We start from the raw sequence: 24,551 nt of genomic DNA on the forward strand, positions 1-24,551 counted from the left end.
CTCATTCGTGTTCAACTCTTGTGACCCCAAGGACTGTAGCCTGGCAGGCTACTCTTCCATGGCATTTCCCAGGCAAGAGTACCAGAGTGGGTTGCATTTCCTTCTCCAGGGGATATTCCTGACCCGGGGTCGAAACCTTGTCTCCTGCCTTGCAGGCATATTCCTTACCACTGAGCCACCAGGGAGGCCCATTAGTGCCCCCAAATCATCAGCTGGAAATGAAGAACAGATACAGTTTAGAAATCTCATCTGTAATGGTTGGGTGATTTGGAGTGCATTGGGTTTAATTATATTAGAACTTGTTATTAACCTTTGAAAATTATGACTCTCGTGTGATATGAGCATCGAAATAAACTGTTCCCTTAACTCAGAAATTAATCTGGCAAGCACGCCTTCCCCCTATCCCCACCTTCTTTTTCAGCAAACAGTGAGTAACTTCTGGTCCATGGCTGATGTGGAAATTTAGATGACTCGGGTAGTTCCATATGTGTGCACCTGTGCACGCAGACCCCGGCTCACCTTGAAGGCTCAGTTTGCCTCTGAGAGAAAAAGAATGGCAGAGCACATACATAAGCCTTCTTCACAGCGATTGATTCGTTTGAATGAAAAGCTATTTGCGCCAGGAATTTAAAAGATGGGTTTTTCCTAGAATATTCCAGCACAGCCTGTATTCCCTTTTCTGCAGGTTTGCAGATTTTTAGATGTTCAAAACAAAATGATGTTCCTCACTTTGTTTTTGGTTTTTGTTAGTGACCCTCTTTAATGTTAGTTTAAAATCTCTGTGTAACTACCTTGGCATTTTCCCCTGAGTTCTTACAGAGGACAAAGCCACTATTTTATTTGCTAATTAGGGCAAACTTACGCAGTTTTCGTTCCAAATGAGGAGGCTAGGGCTCCTGGAGATGCACGTGTTCATTCTTTGTGTCCAGGCTGTTGAAAGACTCAATCTCACTTTTTAACAACTTGAGGTTGCTGACTGTGGCAATGCCCTGCATGTGTGCGTGAATCCCCAGTGACTGTTCTCTGTGAGAAACCCCTTTGACCTTTGCAGACACAGTCAGGTCTCAGGCAGAGCCTTTGAGTCCTGTTGCCATGGTTCACGTCCTCCAATAACTATAACTCTCAATCGAAAGGAGGACCCTGCCTCCCCACCTTCTAAATCAATAACTGTATCAGACCTTTCTTACCAGGTGAGTTCCAGTAATGTGTAGTGTTATAGATTTTACCAACATGAGTTTTAGAATAACACTAGATATCTGGACATTTTTAGATAGAAGAATTTGCTGTACTGGATGTTTTTACATCAAATGTAGTTTCTTTCTCTATGCTCTGTGATCTAATGTATTTTTTCCTATCTGTTTACCTCTATAGGATCCCAAAATTTTGGCTGCTCTTGAAGCTCTTGGCAAATCAGAAAATGATCTGGAAGGGCGGATAGTTTGTGTCTGCAGTGGTGCAGATCTGGTGAACATCAGTTTCACGTACATGGTGGCTGAAAATCCAGAAATAACTAAGGTATCCTCCGTGACACAACCTCCTTCCATTCCCATATGGACATGTGTGGTGCACATAATTTTTCATGTATAATGTCATTTTGATATATATTTTGAATTGTATAATTTAATTTAAATTTTAAAGAAAGTTTCTATTGCTTGCTAGAATGTTGCCCTAGAAAATTCAGCAAGCATAGTACCCTTTCAGCATGTCACTCATGAATACCAGCAGCCTGAACACTGACTGTGATATGTTGTAGGAACCTCTCTAACCAGAAAGTACACAAGAATCATCTGGGATTTAGTAAAAATGCAGGTTCTGATTCAGTAGATCTGAGGTGAGGACACATTCTCCCTTTCTAACAAGCTCCCAGTTGATGCTGATGCTGCTGGTCTGAGAACCACAGTTTGAGTAGCAAAGGGTTAGATCAGCACTACCCAGCTGAAATATAATGCAAGCCACAGATGTAGTTTAATTTTTTCTGGTAGCCACAGGTAAAATTAATTTCATTATTTTATATTCCACATAGAAGTGATACCATATGGTATTTACCTTTCCCTGCCTGGCTGACTTCACTTGGTGTGATCATTTCTTAAGTCCATCCATGTTGCTGCAAATGGCCTTATTTCATTCCTTTTTATGGCTGAGTAGTAGTCCACTGTATGAATGTACCACGTCTTCTTTATCCATTCCTCTATAAATGGGCGTTTAGATTGGTTCCATGTCTTGGCTGTTGTAAGCAATGTTGCTCTGAGCATAGGGATGCATGTATCTTTTAAAATTCTGGTATGTCATTTTGTAACCCAATAGGTCATTTTAATGTGAAATCAATATAAAATCAGTTAACATATTTTACATTCTTCTGTTCATACAAAGTCGTCAAAATATAATACGTGTTTTCTGTTCAGATGAACTGCATTTCAGTTGCTGCATATGCCTGTGGTTACCCTGTTAGTGCTCGTCTAGATAATTGATACCCACCCTGCCTGTAAGCTATGAAAGTATTGGGTTATGATCCATCTTAGTACCATAACCAGCCTGCCATTGCCCTGGCAAGTGAGTCTCAAAGCGATGTTGCCCAAAGTAGAAAGCCTTGAATGTCATGCACTCTCCTGCAAGTTGTCTGTCTTCAGGCAGTATTACCTGTGGACACAGCACCATTATCTTTGCATAAAATGTGTGAAGAGGCCTGGGCCCCTGCTCTCCCATGGCAGAGGTCTGGGTTTGGGGGCTTGGGAGGTGGGCGTTTTATTTTCCCATTGACCCTGCAAGTAGAAGCTCAGTGCAGGGCTGAATGAGAAAGGCCATCATTAGAAATATTGAACTTTAGAGCCCTCAGGGAATATCCAGGTGAGATTATTCGATGAAATTGAGATGAGAAACCCAGAATCAAGGGGTGCAGAATTGAGTTCTACAGATACTGAGACCATCAAGACTCTTTCACCCTCACTCACAAAGTGTGGTCCACTTTCCAGCTGCACACACCTCAGTGGGAACTCCCTGCACATTAGAGTCTCAGGCCCACACAGACCTACAGATCCAGAATCTTCATTACTAACAACCACGCCTGCCCCTGCCCCTCCACCGAGTGACTCATATGTGCAGTAAAGTTTGAGGAGCTCCCGACTGTGGCTCTGGGCCCAGGCAGGAATGGACGCTCCACACGACATGAGAGCCTTTGCTTCTGTACGTGTATGGCTTGGTTGGTTTTATGCTGCTTTTCCAGATCACCTCGCTTTGGGAAAACAGATGTTGCTGTCAATATTGTTCTTTCATTATGGTGCTCAGATCAACACCCATTTGGATGGTTTCTTGAACCCTGCTGATCTAAACAAGCGTTGTTTCTAGTGCACACTTATATAATTTTCTGCAAAGGTCTTTCTGGTTGCTATTTGCCATAGCAACATTCAATCCCAGAACTCCATGCTGATCACCCAGAAAGAGAAAGTCTTGTTAATCAGACAGATATTTAGATGCTTGAAATTTTGCAAAATGACAGTTCTGTAGACCTGTGTCATGCCTTTTGTCAGCTTGTCATAGTACAAGAAACCCTGTGACTCATATGACCTTAAGAATCTGGGATCGGGAACAAGTTGCCTGGCCGCACATCCTGCCTCTTCCTCTTTCCAGCTGTGTGACCGAGAGACGCTAGTGGCCTCACTGAGCCTCACCTGCTTCATCTCAAAATGGAACAGCATCACGGTGCCTGCTCATAGGATTGCTGTGTAGGTTACAGGATGCGTTACGTGGAAAGTGCCTGTGCCTTTCTCATCGAAAGCCCCCAGTGTACATTCACTGTTCAGATCACAGGGTGCTAGAATTTCAGAGCTGGAGGTGGAACTAAGACACCGCATTTTTCAGATGTAGAAGAGGAAGCCCAGAAGTGAAAAGAACTCACCTGAGTCTACACAGCAGGCTAGGCCAGGGTCCAGCCTAAAACTCAGCCTTCTGATTTCTTGTGTGATACTGTCAACCCCACCCATCCCTGAGCAGGTACAGTCCTGGGAAGGTGGCTCGGATCAGTAAATCGAAATGTCCTCACTTCCATGCTTTGATTGCTGCAGTCTTGTTTTACTTAAGAGCCATGGTCTGAACTCTGTAGTCATAAATACATGATATATAAGTCTGTGTTCTAGGGCAGAAGTTTATACTTAATGATAAGATTTGGGGTTTTTTGTGGTCATACCATTTGACATGAGTACAGCTTAGGAGCCCAGGATCCTGGAACCATAGGACAGCTCTTAGCTAGTGATATTCTGTTCACGTTATCACAGCAGTCAGTTAAAGCAAACCATCATTTTTAAAAATTACACTTACAGACCTTAAACACTCTTATGGCAGGCTGAGTGTGGATTAGAAAAGAATTTCCAGACACAGAGCCCTTCAGAAGGGAGTGAGTTTATTAAGAACACAGAGCAGAGATAACGTGGGCATTGCAAGTGCAGCAGGCCAGCCTCCTGACAGACCAGGGAGAGGGGACACTTTCCGTGGGTTAGTAGCCAGTTTTTATAGCCTCAAGACAAAGCAGATTCTTGCTGGAGGCTTGGCTTTAGTGACTGGTTAGGGTATGATAGAGTGATCATGGGGTAGTGTTTTTGCTGAATTTGGTGTCAGGAAGCTGGTTGGTAATGATCAGGGGGCGTTTGGGGCCACAGTTAACAAAGGGGCTTGGTTAGCCTCAGAGGTGCCATTGGCCCTGGACTCCACTTCTGCGGCCTTGGTGCAAGGCCTCACACCTGTGGCCTGGTACAGAACTCCAAAAAGACTCTATTCTAACTTGATACATATAGACTTGGTTCAGTTGTTAGCCAATCTTTTAATGTTAGGGCCAAAATCTTTGCATTCAGTTTGGGTCTGTTGGTTGTGGTTGATGGATTTTTTGCCAGTGTGTCCTCAGTCTTGTCCGACTGTTTGTGGCTTTATGCACTATAGCCAAGCAGGCTCTTCTGTCCGTGGAATTTTCCAGGCAAGAATAATAGAGTGGGTTGCCATTTCCTACTCCAGGGGATTTTCCTGAACCCGGGATAGAACCCTTGTCTCTTGCAACTTTGAATTGGTAGGCAGATTCTTTATCACTAGCACCACCTGGGAAGCCTTTTTTTTTTCCACTTGTACTTCACCCATAATGCATTATCTGAAATATCCAGGTTGGTTTCTTTAAAACACAACTGAGTCCTCTTTAAAGACATTCTTGGAGCAGTTAAAGAACAGAATCCTACAATTGAATAACTTTTTTCCCTAATCTTTTAGTTGTCTCATTTACATAGAACTTGAGAAAAAATTCTTAGCAACTTACCTTTAAAGAAATCTTCCTAAGTATTCACTGGAAGAACCAGCCACCCTCTTTCTTTCCACAAGCATTTTTTACTGATTGATGTAGTTTTTATTACAAACATAAACAGGTATAGAAATAAACATAAATAACTCATGGTACTCATGCAAGATGAGAGCAGAAACTTACAAAATGTTGAATAATAGCTTATTAACTGTGAGGATTAGCCATTCCCTGGGTGGTCAGAATGTTTTGATTGTTTTTTGCCATCTGGCAAGTCTTGGTCTGACCAGTGATATAGAAGTTTTAAGAGGCTTTCTAGCACAGACCTTGCTTAGGAGTATTTATTTGAGATTCTTGAGTCTATTCTTAATTCCTGGGCTTGTGTGATACTTACAGTCCAATGATTCTGAAAAATTCACTTAACCAAACATTGAATCCAGGCAGATGGGATTCATCAATTCATGTCCTGTCGACGGAAGACCAGCTTTCCCATGTGGGACCTTGCTTGACTCTGTGAAAGTCAACTTACTTCCTTGTTCCTCCACTTCCTAAAAGGGTTCTCTGATATCTTTTCTTATTTCAAGTGAGTGTTTTAAGAGTCAATAAGATTTAACATGAAATCTTACTTTAATAGAGTTAAGGTTTCAAATAAATACAAAATATTTTCACAGTACCCGAGACAGTGAAAATGATGGTGCATTTTATTTAGATAAAAGATGACACTTGTATAAAAGACAGCCTTATAGCCCATCTTGTCTTTTCTTCAGCCATGCCCTCTGCTTAAAGAGTAAATAAGCTTGCCTAGTCCCTCTACCAGAGAAGGCAATGGCACCCCACTCCAGTTCTCTTGCCTGGAAAATCCCATGGATGGAGGAGCCTGGTGGGCTGCAGTTCATGGGGTTGCTAAGTGGGACACGACTGAGCGACTTCACTTTCACTCTTCACTGTCATGCATTGAAGGAAATGGCAACCCACCCCAGTGTTCTTGCCTGGAGAATCCCAGGGACAGGGGAGCCTGGTGGGCTGCCGTTTATGGGGTCGCACAGAGTCAGACATGACTGATGCGACTTAGCAGCAATAGCAGCAGTTCCTCTACAGCTTTAACAAGATTTGAGCTCAATTTTATAGACCTTTCTCCCCTATGGAATAAATGTCTGATAGGATCCTAAACATGAGTCCACATCAGACCTTCCAACCACATCCTTCTGGTTGCTGAGGCCATGGACACTCTTCCTGTGTCCTGATCGGTCTGTTAACAAACATTCTGTGTCTAGAATCTAGCTGATTCTACCCTCACCATCACTGCAGTGCTCTCCAACTCAATACCATTTCTCCCCTAATTCTCTGCCTTGACTTTGCCTGTTGTAGTCTGTTCCCAAAGTAGCAGTTGGAAGGATGTTTCTAGAAAGTAATTCAGATCCTATCACTGATGCTAAGAACCCTCCAAGGCTCACAGGGCCTTAAAGAATCCCATCTCACCTCCCTTCCTCTGGCTGCCACCCTCTCCCTCTCCCTATTTCCTTCCAGCCTCAGGAACTTTGCCTGTGCATACGCTTCCTTTTGCCTGGAGCACACGATCCCCAGTTACATGCAGCGCCTCCTCCCTCACATTCCTCAGGTCTCTGCTGGAACCTCACCTTAGCTGCCTGCCTCATCTCCCCTCAGCACGTGCTAACTCCTTGCCCTGCTTTATTTTTCTTCTTAGCACTTACCACTACTTACACGCCATACGTTCACCTATTGCCTCCCCATTCCCTGCTACATCCCCAGCATCTAAAACCTTCAGCGCCTGACATTTAAACAGTGCTCAGTACATACATTTTGTTGTTTTGTATATATAAAGTGTTTTTACTTGGGCTGTCTTTAAATTCTAGTGAATTTGTTTCCATATTGCTTCAGTTTTATGATTTGGTTTTTTGGCCATGGGACACGTGGGATCTGAGCTCCCCAACGAGGGACTGAACCTGCTCCCAAGGGAAGTCCCTTTATATACATACATATATATATATATACACACACATATATATATATATATATATATATATAATTTCCAGAATGACAAAGAAACACGTTAACAGTGGCAGCCTCTGGGAGTGGAATCAGATGGAGAGTGAAAGATGTTGGTTTTTTTCTTCTCGCTTGTCTTTTTTTTGTGTGATTCTTTTTTCCTTTTCATTATTAAACTTAAATGTTATTGGACTATAGCTGCTTTGCAGTGTTGCGGTAGATTCTGCTGTCCAGCACAGTGAAGCAGCTGTATACGCACATGCATCCCCTCTTTCTTGGATTTCCTCCCCATCTAGGTCACCGCAGAGCGCTGAGCAGAGCTCTCCGAGCTGCGCAGCAGGTTCTCGTTGGCTATTTTATGCATAATATCCATAGTGTATATGTGGCACTCCCCGTCTCCCAGTTCATCACGCCGTCTTTCCCCCTCAGTGTCCATATGTCTGTCCTCATTTTATTGAGGTCTTTATGTGGACTGAATCCATAAACTCTAACCTAGGTGATAAATAGGTATAACCCTAAAGCTTTTTACAGGTTAGCTATAAGAAAAGCTAGGAGAATGATGTTTGGATAAGAAAACCAAGAAAATGTGGTTCAATCATAGTCCAAAATCTCTGGGATTCCATGGCATTATTTTTAGAGTCACTTTTCAGGATGTAAGGGGGCCGTTGCTGAGGATCCATGACAAGCCTGGAGGCTGTAACCCCAGTGTCTTGACCTCTTCCCAATTGAGATCATTATTTTCTGCTTCCCTAAATCCTTCCTGTCATTCCAGTTAGAAAACTCTGCTTTCATTTCCTCTCCTTAAAGGTCTTCTGTTAAAAGGAATTGCTAGCAAATTGCTGGTACTTTTTCCTCCAATCCAGTATGCCTTTGGGTAATAGGTATGTCTGATCGGTCACATAACTTAAAACATCTATAAGTAGAAACAATTGCATGAAGGAGATATTTCCCAATTTTTTTTCTAAACTGTATGTAATAGAGCTTTTCTCTGAATCCTCCTCACCTCTCTGCCACTGTTTTACCATAAACCCTATTGTGCCGTGTGCTTAGTTGCTCAGTTGTGTCCAACTCTTTGCAACCCTGGGGACTGTAGCCCACCAGGCTCTTCTATGCATAGGGATTCTCCAGGCGAGAATACTGCAGTGGGTAGCCATTCACTCCTCCAGGGGATCTTCCCAACCCAGGGATCGAACCCAGGTCTCCCATGTTGCAGGCGGATTCACACGAGAGAAGCCCATAAACCCTACAAGAAATGCCAAATATTGTAACAAACTTCCTTATTTAGAAGAGAAGTTTGGCTTCTCTGATGTATTTTTTCTCTCTTAGGATACAACTAGCTGCGGAAGATTTTGTCTCTGGCGTGTTGAAGGGAGTTCAGATGTCTTTCATTTAGTTCCAGCTGGTGCTACAGAGCAAACCGCAAGCGCAGTCACTGTACATAAGATTGAAAGGCAACCCTCTTTGAAAATCTCCACAAATAAATATGTTATTTTATACCAAGTTGAATTTTATTTTGATTACAAAAATAAGCTGTTATTATGAAGTTCAAAATGCACAGATTTGGATTTGAGTTTAGACAACTTCCAGACTGCTCATCATACTTTCTGTAGGTTATAAATATTTGGCAAACTCCATAAATTATGCTTTGTAACCAAGTCATCAAATAAGCCCATGATTGAATACTGTAGAAAGTAAATTACAAAAATGTTGTGTCTTCTTCTTGCAGACAAAAAAGATAAGGTCAGATAGTTTATTACAGGTAATAAAATCTTATTTTAGTCACTTGAATTGAATGTCAAAATCACTCTGCTAAATTGAAATTATGTTGAGTGGAAGAATTACTGCAAAAGTTCTTGGAGAAGGGATTTATTCTTTGTTTTGTTAAGGGAAAAAGTCAAGTTCACATTTAGTCAGTGCCGCCTAATGGCTTTGCTCACACCCTGCAGAGCTCCCCTGAGATTTCCAGGTGGTGCTAGTGGTAAAGGGCCCACGTGCCAAGGCAGAAGGCAAGAGACACTCGAGTTCGATCCCTGGGTCGGGAAGGTCTCCTGGAGGAGGGCGTGGCAACCCACTCCATTATTCTTGCCTGGAGAATGCCATGGGCAGAGGAGCCTGGCAGACTGCAGTCCGTAGGGTCGAATTGCAAAGGGTCACGAACACCACTGAAGCGACTTAGCGCTCATGCAGAGCTCCCCTCCTTTCAACTAGGTCCTCTACCCATAGGCAAGCACAGACCTACTCAAAGGGACCTAACCAGAAGCCTCACCTGGGACTTTCTTAAAAATGCAAATTCTTGGGTCTTATGCCAGCCTAATAAATCTGAAATTCTCAGAATGGAGCTCAGCTCTCTGTTTTTGTTTCTCTTTTTGCTAATCGAAGTATAACTGATTAATATAACAGTTATATTAATATACAATGTTATAAACAATTAATATAAACAATGGTATATTAATTTGAGGGCACATCATCATGATTCAGTATTTTTACAGTAGTATTTTAACTAGCCTCCCAGGTGATTCTGATGCTGGATGAAGTTTGAGTCCCCATTTGCTTAGCATACAAATGGACTTAGTCCAAAAATTATAGCCACTTTGAACCCAAACAAGTTTTTATCAAATTAATTGACTGCAGCAGGCAGGTGAATCTATAGACCTACTGATTCCTGTGGCCTTGGCAGAAGTGTTTCAGTTCAGTTCAGTTCAGTCGCTCAGTCGTGTCCGACTCTTTGTGACCCCATGAATCGCAGCACGCCAGGCCTCCCTGTCCATCACCAAATCCAGCCATCTCATCCTCGATCCCTTTTCCTCCTGCCCCCAATCCCTCCCAGCATCAGAGTCTTTTCCAATGAGTCAACTCTTCGCATGAGGTGGCCAAAGTACTGGAGTTTCAGCTTTAGTATCATTCCTTCCAAAGAAATCCCAGGGTTGATCTCCTTCAGAATGGACTGGTTGGATCTCCTTGCAGTCCAAGGGACTCTCAAGAGTCTTCTCCAACACCACAGTTCAAAAGCATCAATTCTTCGGCGCTCGGCCTTCTTCACAGTCCAGAATTCACTAATACAAAAAGCATGATTAAAAGGAATTTATTCCTGTGACCCTAGTGAGGAAAAAGCTATTTCTTGAAGTGTAGTTTTAATTGTATTAGCTGTCTGGTGGTTCTCAAAATGTGGTCCCAGACCAGCAACTTCAGTGGTACCTGGGAAATTAATCCGAGATGTGAGATCTTGTGCTCAACTTAGGAGCTCAAGGTTAGAGCTGCTGCCCTGTAGAAAAGCTCTGTAAGGAGTTTCTCCTGCTTCTCTTGCAGAGGAGCCTTGAGGAACTTGCATTTACTGGTTTGAGGGACTTGCGTTTACTGGTTTGAGGGACTTGCATTTACTGGTTTGCTGCCTAGTCTCACCTGAGCCGATGCCTGCTGAATGCTAAAGGAGCTCAGTTGTAAATCTGCACTTCCTATCCATCGTCCAAGCCCCAATATACTAATTGATTTAAGTTCTTCAACACACTGTCTCATGGTTTTTTGAGGCTCAAGTTTGGGATGGGGTACGTGTATGTGCGTGTGATTGTTTCGTGTTTCCAAGAGTGAATGTTGGCATGCTCTTGTTTTATTTTTTCTTTAAACCATCCCAAATTCATGGGAAGAAATCAGCGAGGGGCAGTAAAAAGTTTTCTTAGGGACAAGCTGTGAATTGGAGCAAATGGGCGGATGCGTATTTGTGAGCTTTAAGTGTCCCCATCTCACCTAGGTGTTCTCTTCTTGCCAAAAAGAAAGTGGGGCTCATTTGCTTAATAGCTGGGTTGAATGTGGAGACCATTAAATCCTGAGCCTTGGGAGGGCCGTGTGCATCAGTGCATGTGCATCCTGAGCCTTGGGAGGGCCGCATGCATCAGTGCATGTAGAGTGGGTAACACTTGCCCTGGGGGCCTCCATGGCCACCGGTCATCTTTGCCCTCCCTTCTTCCAGCAGTTCGCATGCTCCTCTTGCCAGACTGTCTGTCCGAGGATCCAGGACAGACAGTCTGACCCATGGTGGTGCTCTCTGCACTTTGAAATTGTTTCTTTATCTCTATATTATCAAAAATTAGTTCCTTTAGACCAGAAGTTGTTGACCCAGATGCCTACGGAGCCAGGGAGATGATGTAAGTAATGGAAAGGTGCTGGGAGACAGACAGGGATGGAATAGAATGTAGTGAAGTAAGGGGTACATATCCCATCTGGGGGCACTTAACTCTTGCCAGTTTTCTAACCAACAGAACATGGCCCAGAGGTTGCTAGATGGTTGTTGGTGGTATTTTTTTCCATGAGATACTGGACATCTGGATTTTTTACATGAAATTTCCTGATGTTAAAATGTTGACAAATATATTCATTTTTGTTAGCACTGTGTGTCAAACAGCAAACTTGTCTGTGGATCATTTGGAACCGCAGCTCGAGACAACAGCCAGCATGCGGCATGGATGAATTTGTGCTAAAGTGAATGCTGATGTTTGCATAATGTATTTACCTCACTGGCATTTTAAGTGAAGATGCCCTTTGTGTCTTTTTTCCTTCCTTCATTCAGCTGTTCATCCTAGAATTATTTTTTGATGAATTATAAATGTGGGCAAATCATTTCTTCTACATGAGCTTTCTTATCCTCATTTTTTAAAAAAGAGAGTTACAGTGAATGACCCTTGAAGTTACTTTCCCCTATAAAGACATGGAATTTCTTTACAAAATAAAAACATGTACTAGATGCCAAGAAGGGTACCAGTTAGTTGCTTGGATCCCTGTGTCTATTCTGAAGATTCTTTGGAAGTAACAGAAGGTCATGGCTAGAGTTGTAGGAAGGATGCAACATGATCTTGACGTTCTAAAAAGGTGATTATTTTAGTTGCTCAGTCCTGTCTGACTCCTTGCGACCCTATGGACTGTAGCCTGCCAGACTCTTCTGTCCATGGGATTTTCCAGGCAAGAATACTGGAGTGCATGACTATTTCCTCCTTCAGGGGATTTTCTCAACCTAGGGATCGAACCTGAGTCTTTCATGTCTCCTGCCTTTGCAGGGAAGGTAATACGGTAATAGCATAGGGCTCAGAGCACTGCTTCTCAAAGTGTGGTCTGGACCAGCAGGGTCATCATCACCTGGGAACTTAGAAATGTAGGGTCTCAGGCGTATCCTCTGATTCAGACCTGCTGAATCAGAGTCTGCATTTGCACAAGATCTCTAGGTACTTCCTTTACACTTTCAAGTTTGAGAAGTACAGTTGTACCTCAATATCCACAGGGAAATGGTTCTAGGAACTGCACCACCACATCCCCCGCCCCCCCCACCCCGACCCCTGAATATACCAAAATCCACAGGTGCTCAAGTCCCTTGTATAAAATGGCATCATACAGTTGGCCCTCAAATCTGTGGGTTCCTCATCAGCAGACTCGGAAGACCAGCTCTGCAGAGGTAGGATACAAGGAAATAAGTCGTCCTTGCCTTCAGCAGTTACACAAGGAGGAAGACCTGAGAAACATTTGAAATCAAGAGACTGTTCCAGGTGAAATTGGAGGAGATTTTAAATCTGATTAACTGAGAGCATGCTGCTAAGATCATCAGAAATTGAGGGCCTAGTGACTTTGGGGCAAGAGAGCAAGAGACAGTGAATTTAGAATATGTTCTCTGAGGGATGTGAGTGTCCTGGACTTGCTGTGGTCACACGGTATGAAGGAGCTCACTGGCTGCTCACTGGGAGCTCATCTGCAGGCTGGCCCTGACCTCCTGTCTCCGTGTTCCCCATCTCTATACCCCTTAACATTCCAAAGGTGACTATCCTTATTTTTTTTGAAACACCACCCCCCCCCCACTACCAGTTTCTTAAGTCATCAAATGTGGGGTTTTAGTGTTATTTTTCTTAGTAAAACTCCTTACCAAAATGCATGTGCAGGAACCCAGCACTGGAGCTGGAAGAGGTTTCACTGTGGTTCTCAGGCGCCTTGTCGCTTTCATCAAGAAGGTTTCCTTGGGGTCAGAGGGGGAGCAAAGTGAGAAAGAAGCCTCCAGTGAGGCCTGTCACAAGTGAATGCAAGTGAAATTCACAAGAAACTAACTGTTTTAAGTGAACATTTTAGTGCCATTTAGTACATCACCTGGAGAAGGAAATGGCAACCCGCTCCAGTCTTCTTGCCTGGAGAACCGCATGGACAGAGGAGCCTGGCGGGCTGTTGTTCATGGAGTCACAAAGAGTCGACTTTGACTCTGTGACTCAGCACAGTGTATCACAGTGCTCTGCAACCATGACCGCGTCTAGTTCTACAGCAGCATACCCCTAAAGAAAAACCCATGTCCACTTAAGGGGTGCCCCCCTTCCCGCTATCTACAACCCCCATACTCACTCTAATGTGTCTTTTTAATGTGCACACAATTTTCATTTATACTAAGTTGGGCTCATGCCAGTAGAGTTTAACGTGAAAGTGAAAGTGTTAGTCGCTCCATTGTGTCGGACTCTTTGCAACCCCATGGACTGTAGCCCACCAGGCTCCTCTGTCCCTGGCATTTCCCAGGCAAGAATACTAGAATGGGTAGCCATTCCCTTCTCCAGGAGATCTTCCTGACCCGGGGATTGAACCGAGGTCTTCTGCCTTACAAGGCAATTCTTTGCTGTCTGAGCCACCAGGAAAGCAGTTTAACATAGTACTATATTTTATCCTTAACAGGTTTATCATGTGTATTTTCTTGGCCTTTAAAATGTTGTCTTGGGCTTCAATTTAACTGTAAGTCCCCATGACCTTTAAGGTGGGTTTTCTAGGTTGTTGCCTCTCTTGCTTCTCTGGAAACCTCTCAGCCTCTTCTGTTCCAATGCTGTGATCTTCACAGGGGACATGTTTTCTCTGCTAAGGTTTCATGAACGCGAAGGTTTCCTGAGAAAAGACTCAGCCCTGGGCCCAGCCCGCAGTCACTTGGGTTGCCCTAATTGCAAGTGTTATCAAATGACTCTGCCAAGGGAATGCAAAATGAATTACTCTAATTGTACCAGAAGTTTGAATTTCACCTTTTGGCCCCTGGGACAGAAAAATGTCACTAGCTGTAAATTGATTCTCCATTTACCACATAGCTCCAGTTTTTACTGCTAGCAAAAAAAAAAAAATGTCACTGGGAACATAATGTGTGTGTAACATGGGCCTACATGTGTTTGTGTGTTTTCTTATCTTTGGGGTATAATTAAAAGGTGGGACACGTGAGGAGGTGGGTTGGCAATGCCTGAGATGAGACTCTGTTGCCTCTAAGGAAATAATTTAATAATCCTAATAGCACAGTCCATGGGCCAGATCCAGCCTTCTGCTCTGACTTTTTAAAATGTTTATTCTGTTTATGTGGCTGTAGCGGGTCTTAGCTGCAGCACACAGGATCTTCAGTCTTCATGGCGGCATGCAGGGTCTTTGGTTGCTTTTGTGAACTCTTGGTTGCAGCATGCGGGATGTAGTGCTCTGACCAGGGATCAAATCTGGGCCTCCTGTATTGGGAGTGTGGTGTCTTAGCCACTGGACCACAGGGAATTCCCCCTCAGCCTGATTTTTGTATAGCCAGTGAGCTAAAAATGGCTTTTAAATTTTGAAAAGATTATTAAAACAAAACTGTGCAACAGAGAGCCATATGTGGCCCCCAGTTCCTAAAGTATTTATTTCCTGGCTCTTTACAGATAAAGTTTACTGGCCCCTAATGATTATAAGAGGAACAGCAGCGGTGAAGTTTTGATTTCATATTGGATGCTAGATACAGTTGAGAGTGCTTGGCGGGCGTTATCTCATTTAATTCTCTAAACAGTCCTGTGAGATGGATTATTCTCATTTGCAGAGGGAGAAATAGGCCCAGAGAGTTGAGTAGCTTGCCCAGGTTCACACAGACAGTAAATGGCAAGCTGGTGTCTAGAACCAGGCGCTGGGTCCACTCCAGACCCTGTGTTCTTCACGCCCTCTGCGGCAGCTCCCAATCTGAGGACTGGTCTCTTCCACTTGCAGCACAGTATGGTGTTGCTATATTTTTCAGGTAACCGTTTAGTGTCACTATTTCTGGGAGGTGTGGTCATAGGGCAGTGCTCCCGGAATCGGAGGCCTGCACAGTGTTTTCCGCAAAAAAAAGTCCACGTGCAAAGAAGATTCTTTGGTCAAGTGAGCATGAAGAAGCCTTGTTTAGCAGAATGTCTTTACTATAGCTATCTCATAAGCAGTGATATATTCTCATACCAGTCTCAGCCAGGAGGAGGGATATTCTGTTTTTGTTTCTTTTTTCCCAAATGGGTATGCATTCATTCATTCATTCATTCATTCATTCCTATTGAAGAGACACAATATGTTTCAGAACTACTGTTTTACAGAGAAAAAAGTCAGCAAATGATGTCATAGAGGCATTGCTCAGCCCAATAATTTTCCCAGATGTGTCAGAACAATATAATGCAGACAGTCATTCATCTTTACCATTAACATCCTTTTTATTGTCTTTGTTTTCCTGCTGCCATGTCTCTTCCTTCCCTCCCCAGTTTTTAGGGGATAAAGCAGAGGAAGTGTGGGATTTTTTCCATAAATGAAAGGAAATTAGATAATGAAACTCAAACCCTTTGATTTAAATTATTTTTAGTACTTTTTATCTTGAAAGTCCTGTTTGGTTTGTGGGATTACCTGTACATTTGATCAGCCCGGACTGACCAGTGATGTTGCCTGGAAGTATAAACAGACAGGCTCCTTGATTGATGATACTTATTCAGACCCTCAGCAGGTAGCATTTGTCTGCATGTCGAGTACTATTCATTTTGGCATAGCTTAATTTGCTAGTGTTGTCAACTGACATGTGTCAGGAGAAAACGTGACCTTAGAGATCTTAAATACAGGCATCAGCCACAGAAACAATTTCATGAACACCTTTTAATTCATCAGCTCTTCACCTATCCCTCACCACCAGGATTCTGCAAATCTGACAGTTGAGACCAAAAATGCACTCTTACAAAACCAGCAGTTTCTGACCAGCATAAAATGATGCTTTGTGTTCTCTTAAAATCTTATAATTCTTCAATTATTTCAGAGTTATCCATATGGATATAAAATATTGTTATATAAAATAAACAAGACATCTCATTTTCTTTTCCTTTTAAAAATGTTTATTTGGCGGCATTGGGTCTGAGCTGCTGCACATGGGATCCCGGCTGTTAGGCAGGGTCTTGTGTGGCGCTCAGGCTTAGCTGCTCTGCAGCATGTGGTATCTTAGTTCCCTGACAGGGAATCAAACCCATGTCCCCTGCATTGCATGGTGGATTCTTAACGACGGGGCCACCAGGGAAGCCCCTCCCATTTTCTTTTTGAATGGCGCTGCTCTGTGCCTTTTGAGCCATTAAAGAGCATCGTGTATTGCTTTTATCATGTTGTTCATTCAGAAAGCGCAAGTAAACACGAGCATAAATTTATTCTGAATGTATATATATATGTGTGACTTAGGCTGGGTCTATGAAATAGGCTGACAACAAGACAAATTAACAGGAGAAAAGGCATACAAATTAATTAAGTTTTCATTTTGTGTGCACAGGGGCATCACAGAAAGAAGTGAACCCCCAAAGGGCAGTGAGATTTTAGAGTTCATATAGCATGTTAAGAGGGGGTGGAGAGGGGGCAAGGGACAGATGTTTTTTAGGGAAGATAAATGGGTCCTGAGGAGGACAGACAGGAGGTGTGGCTGTCCTGGATGATTTGTTTGGGTGTGGTGTCCATTTTTCATCTTCCGAAAGAGAAGATTAGTGTTGCTTCTGGGGAGAGTGTTTGTGACAGTCCAGTTTCGTTGGGAGGCTCTGCTTTTAGGCAGATAAGAAATTTCAGGAATTCAGCTCAAAATAATTCTTATGCTAAAATGGCATATTTTGAGGTATCATATCCTGATTCTCTCAACAGTATATTTATCGGAGTCAATGCCTGGAATGAGGTGTAGTTATTTAGGACAAGATTCTGTAGCTTTAATAGAACATTGTTACAAGATATCAGACTGTCATGGGTAGAGTCAGGCGTGTGTGTGTCTGTGTGTGCTCAGTCATGTCCGGCTCTTTGTGACCCCATAGACTGTAGCCCATCAGGCTCCTCTGTCCATGGAGTTTTCCAGGAAAGAACACTGGAGTGGGTTGCCATTTCCTCCTCTAGGGGATCCTCCCGAGCCAAGGATTGAACCTGCATCTGCTTGGCAGGTGGATTCTTTACCGCAGCGCCACCTGGGAAGCTCCAGAGTTACACTTAAGTGATGAAAAAATGGTCTCTTAGGAATGATAGTGAACAGAAACCCATTTGGAATGGGAATTTGACACTTTAGCTTCTGGGTGATGACCAAGAATAGCACAGTGTCCCCTCCTTCCTTGTGACTGTTTAGAGGTCCTTTTTGACCTAGTCTGGTCAAGATAATCAGCCAGGCTGACAGACTGTTTTGACTATCTGTGAGTACCTAAACTGATTTTGACTAGGAAAGTATAAATATTATCCAGGCCCATCCGTACAAAGAAGAGCAGATAGAAAGGTTTGTTTTGTGGAAGACTCAGACTATGTCAAGGGGGAAAGGCTCTCGTTGTTCTTTTTTTCACCCCTTAATGTTCCCTTGGATTTGAAACTTTGAAATGAAGTATTATTGACTTTCGAAGGGCTTTGAAATCATTAATGGGGTTTTCCATGTACTGATGTTTTTTTTTCCAAAACCCACGTTGCTGTTTGGCCCCCTATTTCAGTAGTTTGCTATCGTGTGATTTGCAAAGGCTCCTTAATTTAACCTTTCATCCTGAGTTTTATCAACTGACTTTGTCTAGAATTGCCAGCGTAGCTCCTTTATTATGCATGCAATTCTGTTCTGTCTCTATTACCTTTGAGGCAGCAGTTAAGGTGACTTTCAGTTTTCTTTGCCTGATTTTTATTGTCACCACTGTCATTGTCTGCCTGTTGGCCTGTCCCATGCCGTGAGGGAGTTTTCAGCCCTGACAGTGGTCTCTTGCCAGGGTAGCACTCAATACCTTTTACCTATACTTATTTCTCTCCTTATTAGAACCAGGAGAAAATAGTTGACATGAAGAGAAAAATTGTTTTATTTTTTCCTTTTTAACATGATGTGGACATTGGTCTGTGGTATTGGTAGACCTGCTGTTTAACTTTAGAAGGTTTTAGCCTCCCAGATAAGCACATTCAAAAGGTAAAATGCTGATCCTTTGGTCAAATCTTGCCTACATCACCAGCGTCTTCACTCTCCTGCTTTTACCCCTGTGCTGTGCTGTGGTTAGTTGCTCAGTCCTGTCCGACTCTTTGCAACCCCGTGGACTGTAGTCCGCCAGGCTCCTCTGTTCATGGGCTTATCCAGGCAAGAATACTGGAGTGGGTTGTCATCCTCTCCTCCAGGGGATCTTCCCAACTTAGTCTTTGAACCCGGGTTTCCTACATTACAGGTGGATTCTTTACCATCTGAGCCACCAGGGAAGCTTTTACCTCTGGGGTTTTCTAATTCCTGAACCAGGCTCTGCCTCAGTCCTGGGTCAAATACTCCAGGGTCCAAGGCTTTAAGAACATGAGCATTGTTCGCCAGCCCTAGGGGCAGATTTCATAAATGGTGCCTGATGGTTTGCATTGTAACAATTCCCAGGTGAGTCTGACACTGCTCGTCCCCGGACTACACCTTACGGAGCAAGTCTCAATTAACTTGTGAATTTAAGATGCCTCCACCATCTCCGCTATAGCCTTCTCTTTGAAAGCAAACACCGTATGGTTAGAGAGGATGCTCACGCAGCTTACGTTTGGAGAAAATTGCATAGCACATTTAGAGAGTGCCACAGGGTCTGCTGGTTTTTGCATTGACAATTTGCTACCTCGACTAAAAACCAGAAAGAATCACTGCAGATGGTGACTGCAGCCATGAAATTAAAAGACGCTTGCTCCTTGGAAGAAAAGCTTTGACAAATCTATACAGTGTATTAAAGGCAGGAATATCACTTTACCGACAGAGTCCTTAGAGTCAAAGCCATGGTTTTTCCGGTGGTCATGTAGGGATGTGAGAGCTGGACCATAAAGAAGGCTGAGCACCGAAGAATGGATGCTTTCAAACTGTGGTGCTGGAGAAGACTCCTGAGAGTCCCTTGGACAGCAAGGAGATCCAACCAGTCAGTCCTAAAAGAAACCAACTCTGAATATTCATTGGAAGGACTGGTGCTGAAGTTGAAGCTCTAATACTTTGGCCACCTGATGCAAAGAACTGATTTATTGAAAAAGACTCTGATGCTGGGAAAGACTGAGGGCAAGAGGAGAAGAAGATAACAGAGGATGTGATGGCCGGATGACATCACTGACTCAATAGACATGAGTTTGAACAAGCTCAGGGAGATAGTAAAGGACAGGGCAGGCTGGTCTGCTGGAGATTATGGAGTCACAAAGCATCGGACATGACTTACCACTGAACAACAAAAACAAGAAGAATGCCTCTGGAACAGAATCTAGAAATAAGATTGTGTTGAAGGAAAACAACTCTACTTGAAGTGACGCTGACTGGAGGGACCAGTTATTTTAGGAGGACTACATGCATAGAAAAAGCCTAGAAGCTCAGACAGCAAAGTGTTGTCAGGTCTCAGGATCAGTAATGGGATTTGGAGTAATCTTTACTTTTTGCTTTCTTGCTTTGCATTTTTCTACACAGAGCTTTTAAATATCATTCATAACCTTAAAAAATTGGCCAAATGTTTTTAAAGGAGAAGAAGCAAGATGTGTGCTCTGTAAATTCATGCATCTTTTGGTTTAGGTCTGTTATGTCTGTGTCTCTATACATTGGGGGGGGGTTTTGTTTGTTTTTGCGGGCTTTTTCCTCTGTAGAGAGTATTTTTTCATTAAATTTTTTCTGTGTTTTCTTTTATACAATTGTAAAGGTTACTTTCCATTTATAGTTATTCCAGAATAGCAGCTGTCCTCTCCACGTTGTGCAGCCTGTCCTTGAACCTCTCACGCCTGCAGTCCACGCCGCCCGCTCGCCCAGCCCCCACCTCTCCCCCTGCCCACTGCCGGTCACCAGTCTGGTCTCTGTGTCTCTGAGTTGGTTTCTTTTTTGGTTATTCTCCACATTTGGTTTTTAATGGGAAAGAGATTATTTTGTCTATGAGAGTCCTAGTGTTGCAGGGTGAGGCCCAGACATTTGCTTGGAAAATGGACACTATGGGGCCTGCATAACGAAGAGAAGTGTGAAAGGTCCCAGAGGAGGGGGTTGGGGGCGGGGGGAAGTTCCCAGGGTGCGTTCAGGGGCAGCTCCGGTTCCACCCACATTCCCCCTCCCCAGGCATCCAGCACCGGCCCCCGAGAGTCTCTCAAAGGATCCTTCCTTAGAAGGCCTGAAATAAGTTTTAAGTTAATTTAGACAGAATTGGAAGAGTTGGGAAATGAGAGAACAAGGGCCATTACAGCCTCCAAGGAGGTACAGAAGCTTGCACATCGTTGCTGAATGGATTCTGCAGGCTGGTTCTCCTGAATCCAGGCTGCGTGTGCCCACTCAGGACCGCCGACCCAAGGGAAGACACCCAGAGTAGAAGGAGCCCCTGTGTGAGCTCAGTGCATGTCGGGGAATAATCCTTCTAGAAATATGCAGCCCAAGGCTTTAAGATACGTCTTTTGGGGTGTTATGTAGACTATTTACATATATGCTTATTTTCAGCAATTCAGAAAACCATATATAAATTGGCTTTTTTTTTTTTTTTTTTGCTTCTGTTAATCTGGAAACTTTCAAAGAAGTTGATATGCATTTATCTCATTTCTAACTTTACAACTAAATTCTAAGGTTCTACTGACACCTGCTGGCATTTCCTCTGTTTTATGTTTTAATAAGAACAAAACCAAAAAGCAAAACATTTAGCATATTTCCCACAGTCTTTTGGTCTTATTATGCCAAGTGTACATTAAGATAATAGACATAAGGGAAGGTTGATGGATCTTTTCACATCATGGAAGGAGATATGTGGACGAGCCCTGAGGACAAATTTCCCAGACACACGAAGGGCAGACAACTGAGTTCTGATTGCCTCTGCCCTGCACTGGCCACTGTGTGACCTTGGACAAGGCTGTGGACCTCACATTTAGTATCGCAAAGAGGAGAAACTGAAGCTTCCTCCCTGTGCTTGAGGGGAACGGGGGCATTTCTACTAAGTAAGGTGTGAGCCACGTCACAGGTGCGATGACCTCAAAGGTCACTCGCAAGGACTGTTCCATCACAATAAAGAAGCAAATTTGTTACCACATTGTATTTTCAAAACATGGATGAATGTCACTGAAGCCTCCTCAAAGTCCAGTCTCTCTGTTTCTTTTTAGAAACAACTGAATCAGAATGATCTGAAAGAACCAATGAACAGTCTCAGAAACGGTCCACTGTTTTGCCCGCAGGAAACCATGGACTTTGTTTTGTGTTTTGGAACATGTAACAAGGCTTCGGTGCTTCCCAGTTCATGCCAACCAAATTATCTGTGCTTTTTCTGTCTTTTCTTGGGAAACTGTGGGCCTGCGGCTTGTTAGGCCAATCACAGGATACTTGATCATCCCCAGGGAGTTAGAGTCCCATATTTATCCTGACAGCAGAAGCAAGGTCTGATGAGGAAAATAATTGAGGCATTTCTTTAATGCTGGTATTTCATTTCTTCCTCCTCCCTCAGAATTCTGACTTCGTCATCATGCTTGTTGAGGCTTTCGATGCGATTTAGAGTCATCAGAATTTCCTTTCCTTTGTGAAAGGAAATTTTCCTCTTATCCCTCCCAAGTCCTCCTCCAGAAGTCTGTTAGGTTTGACTGGGGCTCAAAGAGCAAAGCACAAAAATTCTCCTATAGACTCATATCCATTAGGGTGGCACCTCTCAAAACACAACAAAAGCAGAAAATAGTGAATTTAGTAAGGCTGTGGAGAAATTGGAACCCTTGTGCATTGTTAGGGAGACTGTAAAACTATGTAGCTGCTGTGGAAAGTAATACGGCAGCTTCTAAAAAACGTAAAAGCAACATTACCATACAATCCAGCAATTCCACTTCTGGGTATATATCCAAAAGAATCAAAAGCAGAAACTTACGGTGACATTTGTACACGCATGTTCATAGCAGCAGGAGTCTTAGTGATGACACAAGGATCCACTGATAGATGAACAGATAAACCAAATGTGGTCTACACATGCGATGGAATACTATTCAGCCTTAAAAAGAAAGGACATTCTGACACCTGCTGTAACGCAGAGAAGCCTTGAGGAGGACATTAACCTAAGTGAAATAAGCCAGTCACTGAAATACTGCGTGGTTCCACTTAGATGAGGTACCTTAAGTACTTAAAGTCAGAAAGCAGAAAGGACAATGGTGGTTGCCAGGGGTCGTGGGGGAGGGAAATGGGAAGTGGTTGTTTAATGGTTGTTTAAATGGTTCTGTTTAACTGAACCAAATTTCAGTTCTGCAAGATGAAAACTGTTCTAGAGATGGCTGGAGGTGTTGGTTGTGCAAAAATTTGACTTTTACTTAATACTACTAACTGATCACTTATAAAAGGTTATAATGATAAATTTCACATTGTATGTATTATGTCACAATTAAAATTAAAACCACACAGACATATAGAACTCAGTCATCACCTCTGACCCTTGCAAGTGACTTAATCCCTTGACCATGTTCAACCTGGTAATACTGTGCAGTTCTATCCAGTGGAACCTTCGGTGATGACAGAAATGTTGTTTATTTGCACTGTCTGATATGGTGCACATACTGGGTTTTGAGTGTGATGAGTGCAGAAGACGCTGAACTTTATTTTTATTCAGCTGAAATTTAATTAGTTAATTTTGTTAATTGTTATTCAGTTTAATTTAGCCACATGCAGCAAGTGGCTGCCATGTTGGACAGGGCAAGTAGACTGTACATCTACATGACTATTTGAAAATACTTTCCCTTCTCAGCACAGAGCTATAGCAGTCAGACTCTGAACCTAAGAAGGTAAAGGCTGGCTTATGTGCGGGCCCCAGTTCTGTTTGAGCCCCCAGTACTATGAATTTGCTACAGAGCCTTTTGCCAAGAGTGTGACTCTATTTTAGAAGCCTGGCATGGCGTCACTGGCATCTGTTATTGGGCCCACGAGCAGAGTTGGCCTTAATTCGCAGGCCAGCCTTTTCTAGTCAAATGCCCTTGGGAAACCTAAATTCCTTCACTGCTGCACACGGGTTTCTTCACTCGTCCTTGTAAATCCTTGGAGTGATATTGTAAACTAACACTGAGGTCCAAGGCCTTCTACAGAAACTATGCAAGCACATCGCTTCCTTCCTGGTATCCTGGCAGTCAATGCCTGCTTTACTTTTTGAGGCTTTACTGGAAAACACAGACAGGTGAGAGAGGTAACAAATGCTTACACTGAAATAGAACCCCACAATAAAATGGATGAACCCCTAATATATTCATCCTCTAAAACAAGAGTAATTAAACATGTCACCATGTATTGTATAGTGTTGCTTTAGAAATAGTAAAGATTGCTGGCAGCTGAAGGGACTTACATTTCAGCAGGCTGCAAATAGAAGACGTAGCCAGTCAGCCAGTGGGCAGCATTCCTTCATGACAGCCCAGTGTTTAACGACACTGTGTGTGCCATATTTATCTTCATGGAATGAGTGAAAGCAGTTTATGGAAGCACAAAATGTGAGCGTTTGATGCGAATGGGCATGTGGCAGGAAGGAGATAAAGAAAAGTTGATATTATTCTTCCACTAAATGGATATGGGCTGTCTAATAAGGTTTAGCTCCGGTGGATTTGCTCACCAGGAACACTTTCTCTTTCTTTTTCAGCAATGGGTCGAAGGCCTGAGATCCATCATTCACAACTTCAGGGCCAACAACGTCAGCCCGATGACATGCCTCAAGAAGCAGTGAGTTTTGCTTGCGTGAGCCTTTGTGCTTGGCGTCTGCTGAGCACGTGCAGACCAGGAGATGCAGGCTACATATATGCACCAGGCAGCTTGCCCTCTGTGCTCCTGACTTTGGAGAAGTTGTTGGCCAGTACACACCAGTCCCCTTCCTGCCACCTGGCAGACATGTGTGATGCCCACAGCCAAACATCTATTTGAGGGGAATGGTTGGTGGCAGGAAGGTACTGGAACTCCACCTCCTCAGTGTCCCCTGGGTTGTGGGCCTGGGCTTTTGTGTCCCCAGGCTGCCGATAGTAGCTTTGTGTGCCTGGTGCCATAGCTAGGGTCTGGGTGCACCTCGAGCCTCTATGAAACTGACGGATGGGGAGTACAGCTCCATTCAGCAGAAGCACCCACCGC

The 24,551-nt window shown here is 43.4% G+C and overlaps 1 protein-coding gene across 1 annotated transcript in view; it reads left to right on the forward strand.

Moving 5' to 3' along the window:
- Positions 1–24,551, forward strand: part of PLCB4 (phospholipase C beta 4) — a 291,829-nt gene that overhangs the window by 135,381 nt on the left and 131,897 nt on the right. The window contains exons 5-6 of the mRNA XM_052650707.1: positions 1,372–1,515; positions 24,073–24,152. Of these exons, the coding sequence (XP_052506667.1) occupies positions 1,372–1,515; positions 24,073–24,152 (224 nt within the window). The remainder of the gene's footprint in view (positions 1–1,371; positions 1,516–24,072; positions 24,153–24,551) is intronic.

Source organism: Budorcas taxicolor, chromosome 13 (assembly GCF_023091745.1).
Source record: "Budorcas taxicolor isolate Tak-1 chromosome 13, Takin1.1, whole genome shotgun sequence".
In the NCBI taxonomy this organism is placed as follows: Eukaryota; Metazoa; Chordata; class Mammalia; order Artiodactyla; family Bovidae; genus Budorcas; species Budorcas taxicolor.